This window comes from Ornithorhynchus anatinus, chromosome 2 (genome assembly GCF_004115215.2).
Source record: "Ornithorhynchus anatinus isolate Pmale09 chromosome 2, mOrnAna1.pri.v4, whole genome shotgun sequence".
In the NCBI taxonomy this organism is placed as follows: domain Eukaryota; kingdom Metazoa; phylum Chordata; class Mammalia; order Monotremata; family Ornithorhynchidae; genus Ornithorhynchus; species Ornithorhynchus anatinus.
Window position 1 is genome coordinate 27304762 of NC_041729.1, and position 13561 is coordinate 27318322.

The 13561-nt window shown below is 57.3% G+C and overlaps 1 protein-coding gene across 1 annotated transcript in view; it reads right to left on the bottom strand.

The window, feature by feature from the left end:
* Window positions 1-8006: 8006 nt before the first annotated feature.
* The window catches only part of SBK1 (SH3 domain binding kinase 1), a 120613-nt gene continuing 115058 nt past the window's right edge, over window positions 8007-13561 (bottom strand). The window contains exons 3-4 of the mRNA XM_029048576.2: window positions 11197-11399; window positions 8007-9845 (exon numbers count right to left, since the gene is read on the bottom strand). Of these exons, the coding sequence (XP_028904409.1) occupies window positions 9054-9845; window positions 11197-11399 (995 nt within the window). The 3' untranslated portion in view covers window positions 8007-9053. The remainder of the gene's footprint in view (window positions 9846-11196; window positions 11400-13561) is intronic.

Below are 13561 nucleotides of genomic sequence, written 5' to 3' on the forward strand. Positions count from 1 at the left end.
ACTATACGAAGCATTTAGGGGAGTACAATATAAGGTACAATTTTTAACAATTTTAATATTTAGCTACTTACGTATACTAGTGCAGGCCCAAAGCCTTCCTAGCTACACCCAAGATGTGGCAGGCCAGAGGTCAATCTGTCTACATCTCCATCCTTCCCTCGCCCAAATCCTCTGAGCTCCATCCTTCCATCCAGCAGGGCTTCTCGGGAAGGGGCTATGGGGCACTGTTTTTGAAGTGGAATTGGGAGTGGATGACAAAGACGCAGGAACGGGGGAAGACGGAGGGAGCGGCCATTTTTGAGGATGTGGGTGCAGGCTTGAAGATGCAGGGAATTACTCTACATTCAATCTGAATTTACATGGCCTTGTAGCTCCATCTGATCCATGAGCCTCCCAAATCACTCTCCCTTATTGAAAACATGGATCTCTTTTATAGGCTCAATGCTGGGCAAAGAAGGGTGGAAATCAGACTGGAAGGAGGGGATTTGGTTATTAATGCTGCGGGAAGATAAAGGAGCTGATATGGATTGCTAGACTAAATGATCACCCTTGGTTCAGCCTCCAGGACAAGCCCCCGGCAGACCCAACACCCGCCTCCCTTCTCCACACTGCCTCCATTCCTCCGCCCTCAGCAGGAGAGAGTAGCAGAGTGATGACCTGCACCCTGAAGCTCCCTATCTTTCCCCGTCTCTCTGAGCGGTGCCTCGCACTCATGCTTCAGGCTGAAGCTGTGGCCTAGGGGGTCATAGCGCAATCTGGGACCTTCCCTCAGGAAGAGTCTAAGCTCAGATTCCACTTGGGCTTCTCCCTGCAGGGCTCAGGGCCTCAACCCTGAGGACGAGAAGCAGGCAGGTTCCTCCCGCCACCACTCACGCTAATAGTCACTGTAGTCATGGTATTGGTTACTCACCCCCAGCGAGTTGAGGGTGGAGGTGGGGGAGTCTCCCCAACTGAGGACTGAAGAAAACGACCAGGATATTATCTGCCTCACCCCCGGGGGGGGCCTCCTATGGAGAGAGAGGACTGGGAAGGATTTGCGGAAGGCAGGCAGGCTGGAGGGCTGATGCTTACAGTATCAGTAAGTTTGAGGCACATTAAAAAAGTACCTGAAACTTGAAAAGCAGCCATTGCTCCCGTCACCCCTGTGAAGCAGAGGCCTACGGGAGAAAGGGGAGTCAGACAGCTTGCAAGTGGGAGTTCCCAGCCTCTCTAATCTCAGGCCTCTGACAAGATCTGAGAGTTTCCAATCATGGCTGGAAAGACCCAAAATAATGGCGCTATTAGCTGTTTGTAGACGGTATGTTCCTTGAGAGAGGGATCGTGGATACCAACTCTATTGTATTGTACTCTCCCAAGCACTTAGTACAGTGCTTGGGATGAGGTGAGTGCTCGAAAAATACCCTTTGGCTGATTTGATTGGGGGTCCCATGTTAACCTCATGCTTAGCACTGTGGCTGGCACATAGTAAGTACTTAACAAATATTACAATCACTATCATTATGAAACCTGCCCCGTGCCATTCGCCATCTCTCCTAAAATCCCTGCCCTTTTTCACCCCTGTGCTGAAAATGAAAAGATGACACCAAGCCTCCCTCTTGCCTACCAGCCCCCTCCAATGAAAAACTCGGTGAGATATCAGTTTTTTTAACCCTTTCCTTTATTTTATAGCAATTGTCATTGATAATAGAAGTAAATAACACATTTAAAAACCTCCTTCTCACAAGTCCAAGAATTCCAAAGTATTAGTATTCACAAACACGTTTGGGTGGTGATGGTGGCTGTTCTAAGAGGTTATGGAGCTGAGAGACAGCGTTTCATCTTGAGGGGATTTCTTGGAATCCCGTCCCCAGAGTACAGTGCAAGAACAGAGTATATACACCCGACCAATTTCACAACGCGAGATGTCACAACACAGCCAAAGAGGTGCAGTGGTTGGTTCTTTCCCCCGGGACTGGGAGGAGGGAAGAAAAGCCAGCGTCCCATGACCACCGTTCCATCTTCCCGCCACAGAGACCGCCGCCACTGCAGCTGTCCGGGCTGGCTTGAGGAGGCCTCGCCCTTGAGACGGAGAACACTCTCTTATGGTCTCAGGCTCTGGAGAGCCGGTCAGCGATCCGACCGCGTCCCCACACGGCTCAGGGCACCTGGGGACGTTTCCTCCCCAGGGTGGCAGGGCTCAGCACCAAGCAGCCCATTTCGGTGCACCTGCCGGAGCCGCATGAGGAGGGGAACCGCAGAGCCGGGGCTGCAGCCAAGTGGGGGGCTTCTAGGGACGCTTCCTCAGGCTGGGCCTGCTCAGGAAGCCCTGAGAGGGGGCGGAGAGGGGGATGACGCAGGGGGAGGGAACCAAGAGACAGGAACCACGACTACAGACTCTGCAGGAAATTAGCAGGGGCTGGATGGGGAAAGAGAGAGGGAAGGGGCCTTTGGTGGATTTGCACGGTCAATGAGTAACACGTGAATTAAACAAAAGGATGCAAATAAGCATCTCTCAAGACTCTCTCTGAACCGGAGCAGTGGCAGTGGCGGGGACGAGAGGGAAAGTCGTATGCAGACCTCACGGTCGAGGATGAGGGAACTAGGCAGGATAACCTATTCTACGGCGGCCTCCATGCCGGAGACCTTTTGGACAACTCCTAGGAAGAGCCATAATCGCATTTTTTTTTTCATTTTCCCCAACTGCCTCAACAGTGAGGGTGGGCCCGACGGGGCCGTCCCTGCCGGCTCACCGTGCTGGCGAGACAGGGCCGGGCTTCAGCCCCCAGGATTCAAGCCTTCCTTGAGCGGTCCACCTGTCCTGAGGTTCCCCGCTAGACGGGGATGGTGTCTACTGGCTGTAATCTCCCAAGTGCTTAGACCAGGGCCCTGCACATAGCAAGTGCTCAATAAACAGCACTTAATAAATACAATTATTATTACCATTGACTGAGAGGGCCCTGCAGGCAGTTCACTTTCCTGTCATCTCCTTACACCTGACATCCCTATGCTGGCTACCTCCTGTGAAACGGCTCCTGGAGCCAGAGGGGTTTGGCAAATGCGGGTGTTTCGAAAGAAAGAAGGAGGAGTGAAGTGGGGGAGAAAAAGTGAGAGATCACACCATCTGAGGAGGGAGAGTTTTCCTTCCTGGAGGTTTAAAACATAACCACCTGAAGGCTAAAATGGAATTAGATGAAACTAATCCCAGCCCTGGGGGAACATGACACTGCACCTTTACAACAGACAAGAAATCACTTTTTTTTTCCAAGTCTTCACTTCTACATAGGTTTTTTTTTGAATTTTTTTTTGCGCTATATATTTTGCTTTTGTTTCTTCAACAGTGACATAAACTGAGGTAACATCTGTGACAAAAACCTCTCCTAAGGGGAAGTAGGTCGAAACTCGACAGCCAAACGACAAGGAGAAACCCGAACGGATACCAACCCCGAGAATCCTTTAAAAAGGGGAGAAAATGGGAGAAGAGGGAAAAGAAAGAAAAGTCTCTACTTCATCGTCTCGTTATCTACATTATTGCACGATAGATCAAGGACATTGAAGGGCCTAAGGCAAAAAGGAGAAATCGCGACTGGAAAGTCTAAGTTTGGGCAAAGTCTACATCTAAAAGGTGAGGGCCCTGGTAGGGCCAGGAACCCAGCAGTACGACACTGAGGAAGGACAACTATAGGCCGTGGGGGACCCCCGGGGTGCTCAGGAAGCCTAAAGAGGCGGATGCCCCGAGGCCGGGGGCTGGGGGGGGAAGGCAGGGCCCAGGGTGGCCTGGGTGGGAGATGGGAGGCTGCTACTTATCTGGCATCTTGGGATTCTGATGCCAGCGGTCGGGGAGGGCTGGGGAGTCAGGTTCTCAAAGGTTCTTGGGGCCAAGTGCTGGAGTGGGAAGGGGGGAGGTGGACCTCATGAAGCGGCCTGGGTCCTGTTTAAAAATGGCCCTCCCGGGCTCCCGTGCCTCGTGCGGCTACTGTCCGCTCTCAGCCGGCGGCTGGGCAGGTCCCGGGAATTCCGGTGGCGGGGCGTGTGTGTGTGAGGGACTCCCTTCCCCCCCACCCAAACCCCATGAGCACTTGAGGGATGGTGGAATTCACCTGGTGTGCCTCCCTCCTCTTTCCCACACTCCCGTTCCCTGCTACCACCGCCGCGTCTGGGCAGAATGAGAACAAGGACAGCTAGGTTTGTAAACTGCTGCGGGGTGTCAAGAGACAGCACGATAGCCCTTTGTGCAGATGGCAGGAACCCAGAATCAACACCCCCGTCGGGGGGGGAGGGGGGTACAGCCTCAGGGCCCTGCCCCGCCCCGGGGCACCAACGCCCGTCCCCGGAAGTCATGGGGTGAGGCTGCTCCCTGAATCACCCCGTGTCCAGGGCGGAGGAGCTGCTCGCTGAAGAGTGGGTAGGAGAGGGAGTCCAGAAACGCAGCCCTGAGTCACTGAGACAGTTAGGCTGAAGCTTCTGTGAGCTTGACCCTGGGTCCCTGATCGGGGGCGAGGAGCAGAGTGGGGACGTGCATGCCCTTGGTTGAGATCTAGGGGCGGGAGGATGCAGAGAGGGCCCCCGAAGCACACACAGATTCTCATCACCCGGGAAACCCGTCCCCGGCGGACCTGACAGCCGCCAACTCCGGCGTCCGCGTTGGTTCCTTCAGCGCCCCCTGCTCCTCCCCTGGGAGGCCGAGGAGGCCGGTGGGGCCCCGAGACTCGGCGAGGGAGGGTGATGACTGAGGTGACGGTTTGGGGGTCTGCCCGGCGGGACCGAGGAGCGCAGCCCAGGTGGATTCAGCCAGCCAAGGAGGCTCATCTGCTGGAAAGTTATTGCCAAGAAGGCTCTCCTAGGCCCCGGGAGCCTCAGCAGAGCTGGGGGGGGGGGGTGGTGGCAGATTGGGGACCCTGGCGGTCACCTGGCTCAGTCGACCCCTCTAGCAAAGGCATCTCTGGGGCCGCTAACTCAACGTCATCCGTCCTGGCCCACCGGCTAAGCCCCTGCTGGGCAGTTTTCATTGGGATTCCCTGAGGGGTTCGCGGAAGTTAGAGATTGCCCCGGCCAGTCCGTCCTCACCACCAGCCGAAAGAGGAGACGCCGGCCTTCCTCGGAGTTCGGAAAGGCGTCGTTCAGGCCGACAGAAGACCCCCCACCCCCCCGCCACCAAGAAACACACACACAAACACACACACACACTGAATCAGTGCTAGACTTGTCACACCATTACACGCCACACCTCTACTCACACGCAATAAGTCGTAATAATGGGTTAAATGACACCCTCTTGAAACCAGACAGCGACGGTGAACGAAATGGAGCTTTGGATTGGCTTAGCCTAGCACCCTCAGCCCACCTCTGAGCCTCAGCGACCTCAGCCCCTCCCGTCACGGTGTGGGGAGGGGCCCGCCTGCTGCTTGGGACGAGGAGGCTCGCCTTCCAGAACTCGGGGCCGCCGTTGCACCCGGCACCAGGAGAGGCTGCTGACCTTTGGCATCTGCCGGCTGGCGGGGGCCAGGCCCGGGAAGGATGGGCGGGGACGGGGCGGGGAAGGGGCAGGCTCATGGAGAACCTTCCTCCTTGGAATCGGCGGACGGGTTCCCAGCACAAGTCCTGGGGTCTGCAGAACCCGTCGAGGGGAGGGCACATCCCCACCAGGCCCTGGAGGGTCAGGATCAGGATTGATCCTGGCAGAATTGGTGAAGAAACAGCTGCTGCCAAGGAAGTGGAGTCCAGTCTCCCCTCTCTCCTGGTCCAGAATGGACCCACGGGTTCTCTCGGCCCACCCTTGGCGGGGCTTTGGGGGCCAGCCCCTGTTCTTGGACCAAGCCCTGATAGAGCAGCTGCTTCTGGGCAGGGAGTCGGGGCCAGCTGGGGCCCATGAGGGTCTAAAGGAAAACGCTTCAAGAGATCGACTCTGCAAAAATCCCGTTGCTGGGGTTTCCTTGGGGAGGGAGCTTCAGCCTGTCGACCCAGCGACCTGCTGCCCAGCACTTCCTCCTCGGGGGCGGGGGAGAAGCACGCTGGACACTGAGCTGGCCCCTCCCCCCCCAACCCCTCTCCGGCTCCCTGCACGGCCCCTGGCCACAAACGGCCCAGCCCTTCCCTGGGTGTTGACATGTTTTTATCAATGAAGAAGGCCCAGATTCCAGGGAAGAAACCCAGTGGAGGCAGCGAGGGGCTCCATCCTCCTGAACTCTTGCTTCCCCGGCCACCTCGACCCTCCCTCTAGGCGTAGGTCGATCCCGCGGGAAACTCTCACACTGGCCTGCAGTCAGTAGACTTCAGACCAGGAGAGGCTCGGGGCCAACCCAGAATCCAGCCCTAAAGCACGCTGGCCTCTCCGCCATGCAGTCTGAGCATCTCGAGCTCCAAAAGATTAGGACCAATGACATGGAACTGGGCTTCTATTCTAGAGTTCAGGGGGCCCTCAAGGGGCCCTGAGGGGCGGGGGGTTCCGTCCCTGCTATTCTGACTGGCTGCACGCAGCTCACGGCCTCCATCTGCCTCTGGGGCATCTCCCCCGGGCCAGAGAAAATTCGCTCCTTTCTGGATCTTGGCCGGAAAGGACCACTATGACTTTCCGCCTCTTGGATCCACCTTCCTCTATAACAGTCTTTCTTGTCCCTGAGGGAGAGCTGCCTTGCCCTGGCCCAGGGGGCACTTGCTGAGGGGAAACCCTCACCATCCACTCTTCCTCACATCTGTCTGTGCTAACCACAGTAGTGGCTTGGGCAAGAGCAGCTCCAGCTCTTATGGTTTCCTTAAGTTTGGCCCAGCTAGATCCCAGCTAGACACCGAGCTAGGTCCCTCCCATCAATTCCAGGGCCTTTCCTCAGGGTGCCACCTCCACCCCAGACTTTCCCCTTTCCACCAGTTATCTTGACTCTGCCTCCAGCAGATGAGTGCAGACGTCAGACAAACTCCTCCCATCCCGCCCGATCCTCGACACGAGGCCTTTCCCGGCCCCAACCCTGATCCAGCTGCACTCTCCCGAGACCGGCGCACCCCAGGAGGAGCTGGGCGGAGACACGACCCACAGAACGAAGACCCAGGCTCGGCCGGAGGGCCGGGATCACAGGTTAAAGATCTGCCCTTGACGATGGGCTCCTCTCCCATCGCACAACCCCCTCTTCTAGGGTTCCCCGCTGACCCTCCTGGTGGGAGGGGCAGCATACGGGGGCGGGGTTGGGATGGATCAAGGAAACATGAGGTGGGCCAGGCGGCTTGATATGCAGACACGTGTGTACATGCGCACGCACACTCACACCCGCACACACGCGCGCACACGCAAACCTGCACACAGAAACACGCACATACACACACACACACACACGTTTTGCTACATTTTGTAGGTACCTAGGTCAGCCTGCAATGGTGGCTGGACCCTCCTGCAGCTCACCTAAGAGCCCTGGATCGAGTTTAAGCCTTTACCTAAGTTGCTGGCCTCTTCCAGCTTCTGCGCCGGAGGGCCGGAAGAGTGAGGGGAAGGGAGGCGACTCAGAGCAAACCATGGACCAAGGACTACCAAGGCTGTGGCCCTCCATTCCAGATGCTGGGCCTCTCTTCTCTGGGCTCTCCTTCATCCCATAGCGGCTACCGCCCAACCAACCCTTTCCATCTTTCATCTTTTCTAACCCCAAGTCCTACTTGCAGAAGGTTGAACTGATGCTTTTTCAGAGAGGCTGGGCAGTGACCCCAGCATCCTTAAAGATTCCCGCTTCCCACCACTGACCACAGAACCACGGGGTCCTGGACTGCAGAAGACAGGGGCGGGAAGCTTCCTTCGTCTTCTCTGCCCACGAGCCTCTGCCGCCCCGGCTGCACATCGCTGGCCTATCCCAGGGGGCCGGGGGGAGGCTGCCTACATGGCAAGGAGAAGGAAGTAACGGGCTGGAGATGGGGTGGGCAACGGAGGGGGTGGGGAAGCCTGGTGTGAGAGGCGGAGGTCGAGTGCTAGGGAGAAAGAAGGGAGAGGAAGAGGAAGAAGGGGCAGAGGAGGAGAAGGGGAAGAGAAGGAGGGGAGGAAGAAGGGGAGAAGGCTTAGGAAAAGGAAGAGAAGGAAGGGGGAGGTGGAGGAGCAGGAAGGGGTGGGAAGCCTGTGGGTGAGTGAGGAGGGAAAGATGGGATCTGGAAGATATTCAGTGTAGTCGGTCTGTCAGTAGGATGATGGTTAGGAGGGCTGATGGACTTCACCCCATCTTCCTCCTGGTTGAAGTATTTCCCTGGCAGGGGAACCACGCAGTCTGGAGTTCAGACACCTATGAGATACCCACATCTGTCTCCACCGTCAGCCCTAGCTCCCAGACAGTCCAGCCACACTGTGAGTTGGGGGAAGCAGCCCCCGGGATCTCCTGCATCCCCCTACTCAACTGTCGTCCCTGTCGCCACTGCTGCTGCCCGGAACCCCGGGCCCAGACCCCCAGCCAGCCTTTTCTCTTGGCCTCTCAGAGATCCCGACCCCTTAATAAGGATAAAGGTCCACTCGCAACCGGGTATTTGGTTAAATGATCCAGCTTCCCTAGCGGCTCCTCCAGCCCTGTCACCGACCACTGGCTCTCCCTGTGGGGTCGGGGAGGAAGGAGGAGGAGGAGGAGGAGGAGAAGGAGGAGGAGGAGACTGAAATCAGGAGCCCGGGGAAACAAGCGCTGGCATAGAGTTGGGGAGAGCTGGGCTCTGGCTCCCTGTTCCCGGCACCGGCCGCTCCGGTGCCACTGGCCACCTCGGGGGCCACCCTGGGTTGCGGATGAGGGTCTTGCCCCCGGGGTGCCCGGCCCCGCCCGGGGAGTTTGACAACCTTAGGGATCCTGCCTTCTCAGTCTCCTTCGATCTCGGTAGAGTTCTCACTGGGTCATTACTCCTGTTGTGACCACGTCTGGCAGAAAGGGAGGTTTCCTTCTGGGGTTGGGGAGCCAGGGGCCGGAGCTACTCTATCCCGAGGTGCCCGCCTCCCCCCTTCCCCACCCCCTGCCGGCCCCTGGCCCGGCGGCGGTGCGGGGCGAGGGGAGCCGAGCCCTTCCTCGGGGAGGGGTCCTCTAGGACCGCCTCTCCCCGGCCTCCCCACCCGGCCCCGGTCCCCGGGGGCGGGGCTAGACGCATATCTCTATTGCTGTGGCCAAGACCATCTGGCCCTTGCCCTTGTCCTGGCGGCCGTCCGTCCTGCCGGGAGGCCCCGGGGACGGCAGGCTGGAGTCGGCGGAGGAGAGGCAGGGCCCGCCTCCGCTCTCGGTCAGGACGGTCCGCTTCAGAGGGGCGGGGGTGCAGGAGGTGGGGGTCTCGTGGCGGAGGGGCCCGGCCGAGAGCTTGTCCCCGGCGGGCCGGCGGCCGCGGCAGGAGGGCCGGCGGCGGGCTTCCGTCACCAGCTCGTACTTGATGAAGTGGAAGGCCTCCTTGACCGGGCAGCGCTTCTCCGGGTCCAGGGCCAGCAGGCGCTGGAACATGCGCAGGGCGTGGTCCGTGAAGCGGCGCCACTGGGAGGGCAGCCCCGCCAGGCGCCCCCTCTGCCACCGCACGAACTCCTCGAAGAAGGCGTCCGTGGCCGAAGCGGCCTCCCAGGGGAAGTTGCCCGTCAGCACGCAGAAGATGAGGACGCCGAAGGCCCACACGTCGATGCTGGTGTCCACGGCCAGGCCCTCGGCCCGCCCCGCCCGGCACACCTCGGGCGCCGTGTACGGGATGGTGCCGCTGACCCGCTTGACCCGGCAGCCCGCCTTGCGGGTCATGCCGAAGTCGGCCAGCTTGACCCGGCGGCAGTCGCGGTCGAAGAGCAGCACGTTCTCCGGCTTGATGTCCCGGTGCACCAGGTGCTTGCTGTGCATGTAGTCCAGGGCCAGGCCCAGTTGCTGCACGCAGCGCTTCACCATGTCCTCGGGCAGCCCCACCTGGACCGGCCGGAGGAGGGGGGCGGGGTGGGGGGAGAGATGCGGAGACAGAGAGACAGAGATAGAGAGAGAGGCAGAGGGAGATGGAGAGAAAGACAAAGGATCAGAGGGGGGCCCCCTGATCCCGCTGCCCCGACCCACCCTCCCACTGTGCAGCCTGTCTGCTCCGCTGGAGCCCTGCCTCCATCTGGGACCACTGACTTGCCGGTCCCTCCCCGCCTTCCTGAGGACCGCCTCCTCCGGGAGGCCTTCCCCGAAGACTCGTCTACCTTCCTGGCTTCGCCCCCCGCCCATAACCCAACTCATCCCCGCGGGGTTCATCCACTCGTCTGTTCTTTTTAACTGAAATTTCTGGCTTCTGGTTTGCATCATTTAGCCAGGCAGGCTCTTGCTCTTTGACCAGCTGTCTGTCTGGCCGTTTGTGTCCGTTTGTCTTCCCCCAGGGGACTGGGGGCTCCTGGAAGCCCGAGATTGAGTTCTATACTTTCGTTCCGTTTCCAAGCATCCAGCACGTAGCGGGTGCTCAATGAATACTGCGATAATGAGGATATCCATGAGGAGGATCAGGTCAGATGGAGCCCTCCATTCAATCCCTTTCCTGGGGTGCCTGAAGCAGAGCCCTAAAACTCTAGGCAGAAGCAATAGGTGCAGAGCCCAAGAAGGTCCGGTGCAGGGCCGGACTAATGCTCAACAAGGGGGATCGAGGCCCTAACAATACTGATAATTTTGGTAATTGTTCAGTTTTTGGTACTATGTGCCAAAATAGGTAATAATAATAATAATAATGTTGGTATTTGTTAAGCGCTTACTATGTGCCGAGCACTGTTCTAAGCGCTGGGGTAAACACAGGGGAATCAGGTTGTCCCACGTGGGGCTCACACTTAATCCCCATTTTACAGATGAGGGAACTGAGGCACAGAGAAGTTAAGTGACTTGCCCACAGTCACACAGCTGACAAGTGGCAGAGCTGGGTACAAGACGATGGGGTTGGACACAATTGCTGCTCCACATGGGGTTCGCTGTTTAAGGGCAGGGAGAGCAGGAAGCGAAACCTCATTTTACAGATGAGGAAACGGAAGTCCTGAAAAGCTAAGGGACTTGCTTAAGGTCACACACAGCAGGCAGTGCCAGCATGAGAACCCAGGTCCCCTGACTCCCAGGCCCGTGATCTTTCCACAAGATTGCGTTGTTTCTCAAGAGGCCTTCCCTCTTGCCTAACACTTCTCGACAGAGCTGGCTTCCTCCGGCCTCGGCTCTAGGGGAGAGGCCGGCCCGGCCCTCTCTGTCCCTCCACCGCAGCAGGGGGCCCAGGGCCCTGCAGTTAGTGGCGGGAGAAGAAGAGTGGCAGTACCTGAGGTGGGATGATGTCAAAGAGGTCACCCCCGGGCGCGTACTCCTGTGCAAAGACGTAGCAGTCCTCCGTCTCAAAGACGACATCGAAGACCTTGATGATGAAGGGGCTGGAGGAAAGGGTGTTGGTGATGCTGAATTCCCGCAGGAAGTTCTTCAGCTTGGTCTTGCTCTTGTTGACAAACTTCAGTGCCATCTTGGTACCTGGTGGAGAAAAGAGGCTTCAGGGGCTTGTCCTGCCGCTCCCTCCCATCTGCCCCTCTTGGCTCTGGGCCTTCAGCCCGGTATCTGATGAGAAATGAGAGGAGTCGCTGCCCTGGCTACGCCAGAAGGGTTCGAGCCTGACATGAGGAAGTGAACGTGGAAAAGTGTGGAGGCCCCTTCCTTGGAGATCTCTAAGAAGAGGTCAGATGTCCCTCTTTTGCGAATGGTTTAGAGGAAGCTTTCCTGGAGGCAGGGGGACGGGGCAGATGAGCTCAGTACGGCTCACCTAGTCCTAACAGTACCCTGGAAAATGCAAACGGTCAATTAGATCTGGGTGTCACATTCAGGACTCTCTCTGACCATTACACAGCATTATTCCGATTCCCCTGGTCGTAAAATGATTCTATCACTCACGAAGCGGCTTGAGAGCCCATTTCAAATGACACTCTCAGAGTAAAGCCACCTATTTTCACTGTGATGAATGGATACTGGGGAGATGCTGATGAAGGGTGTTTCTATGCAAAAACAGAAACGCTCAATTGAATACACACCAATTTCTCGGTGTCCACAGGGACTCACGCACACCCCAAATCGTGTGCTTATACACATAATGCTATGTCCAAGCATTCCCTCAAGCCTGTGCCAAGAGCTTAATACAGTGCTCTGCACACAGTAAGTGCTCGGTAAATATAATTGATTGATTGATTGAGTCCTGCTACATATGGCCGCATCCTGATGCACATAATGATAATAATTATGGTATTAAGTGTTAAGCACTTACTATGTGCAAAGCACTGTTCTAAGCGCTGGGGTTCATACGAGGTAATCGGGTTGTCCCACGTGGGGCTCACAGTCTTAATCCCCATTTTACAGATGAAGGAACTGAGGCACAGAGAAGTTAAGTGACTTGCCCAAAGTCACACAGCTGATCAGTGGTGGAGCCGGGATTAGAACCCATGACCTCTGACTCCCAAGCCCGTGCTCTTTCCACTAAGCCATGCTGTTTCACGCTGCATGCACCCACATTCGTGGGCTTGTACACATATATCCCTGGGTATATGCACACACCTACACCCATGGACTTGTATGCACTTGCACGCACCCATGTCCATGGACTTGTACACCTATAATCCTAGATACATGCAAGCACTCACCCCCTTGGACTTAGACATGCAGGTACACATCATATATCCCTGTGGATATGCACAGAACCACACCCTTGGGCTTGTATATCTATCCACATCTCTCTTCCCATGCATGGCCGTGTGCACCGAGGGGTTCCCACTCCCATATTCTCTCTGGGGAGCTTGGCTAAGAAAGTGGGGAGGAGCGTTTTCAGGCGTCCCCATCCCCGGGTCAAGGCCACCAGCCGGTAGCCTTGGGAAGTTGGGCAGAGCTGGGGAATCGGACACATTTCCCTCAGCTCAAGACTTGGGCCGGCAGCCCAGGAAGGTGGCGGCCTGAATGCAGATACCCGGAGCCTCCGGTCCCAGCAGCAGCGAGATGGCGAGAGCCGGCACTGGCAGGTGGCTCACAATGAGCCCATTCAGCCGGACCGTCGCCGCCCTGATTGCTTCTTCCTGCTAGGATGGCTCCGGGTGGAAGGGGAGAGGCGGGGAAGGGGCCTGGGCGGAGACGAGGGTTTGGAAATTCACATCCATTCTGAGCCCTCTGACTCCAGGCAATCGCTGGGCTTTTGCCTCGGTTATCTGTTTTCACGATTATCTTCATTTCCTTAAAGAAGGTCCGGAGGGGAGCCCCGGAGTACAAGATTCAAGGAGTACAAAACGGGGCCCGGGAGGAAGGGTGAGAGGAGTGTGGGGCTCGTTTAGTTTGGAGGTGAGGGGGTGAGGAGCTGACCAGGTTAAGAGTCTGAAGGGTGACTATGCAGAAATAGCGGCCATCTCCACTGAGAATAAAACCAGACAAAATATCTTTAAACCTCGGCACGAGGGTTGATGGGAGATAACACAGAGAACTTTCTGTTAGTGAGGGCATTAACCCTGGATGGGTGGGGTTTTTTTCAGTGGTATTCGTTAGGGCGCTTAGTATGTGCCAGGCGCAAGGTAATACAAGGTAATCAGGCTGGGCACAGTCCCTGTGCCACCTGGGGCTCACAGTCTCAATCCCCATTTTACAGAGGAGGGAACTGAGGCCCGAGA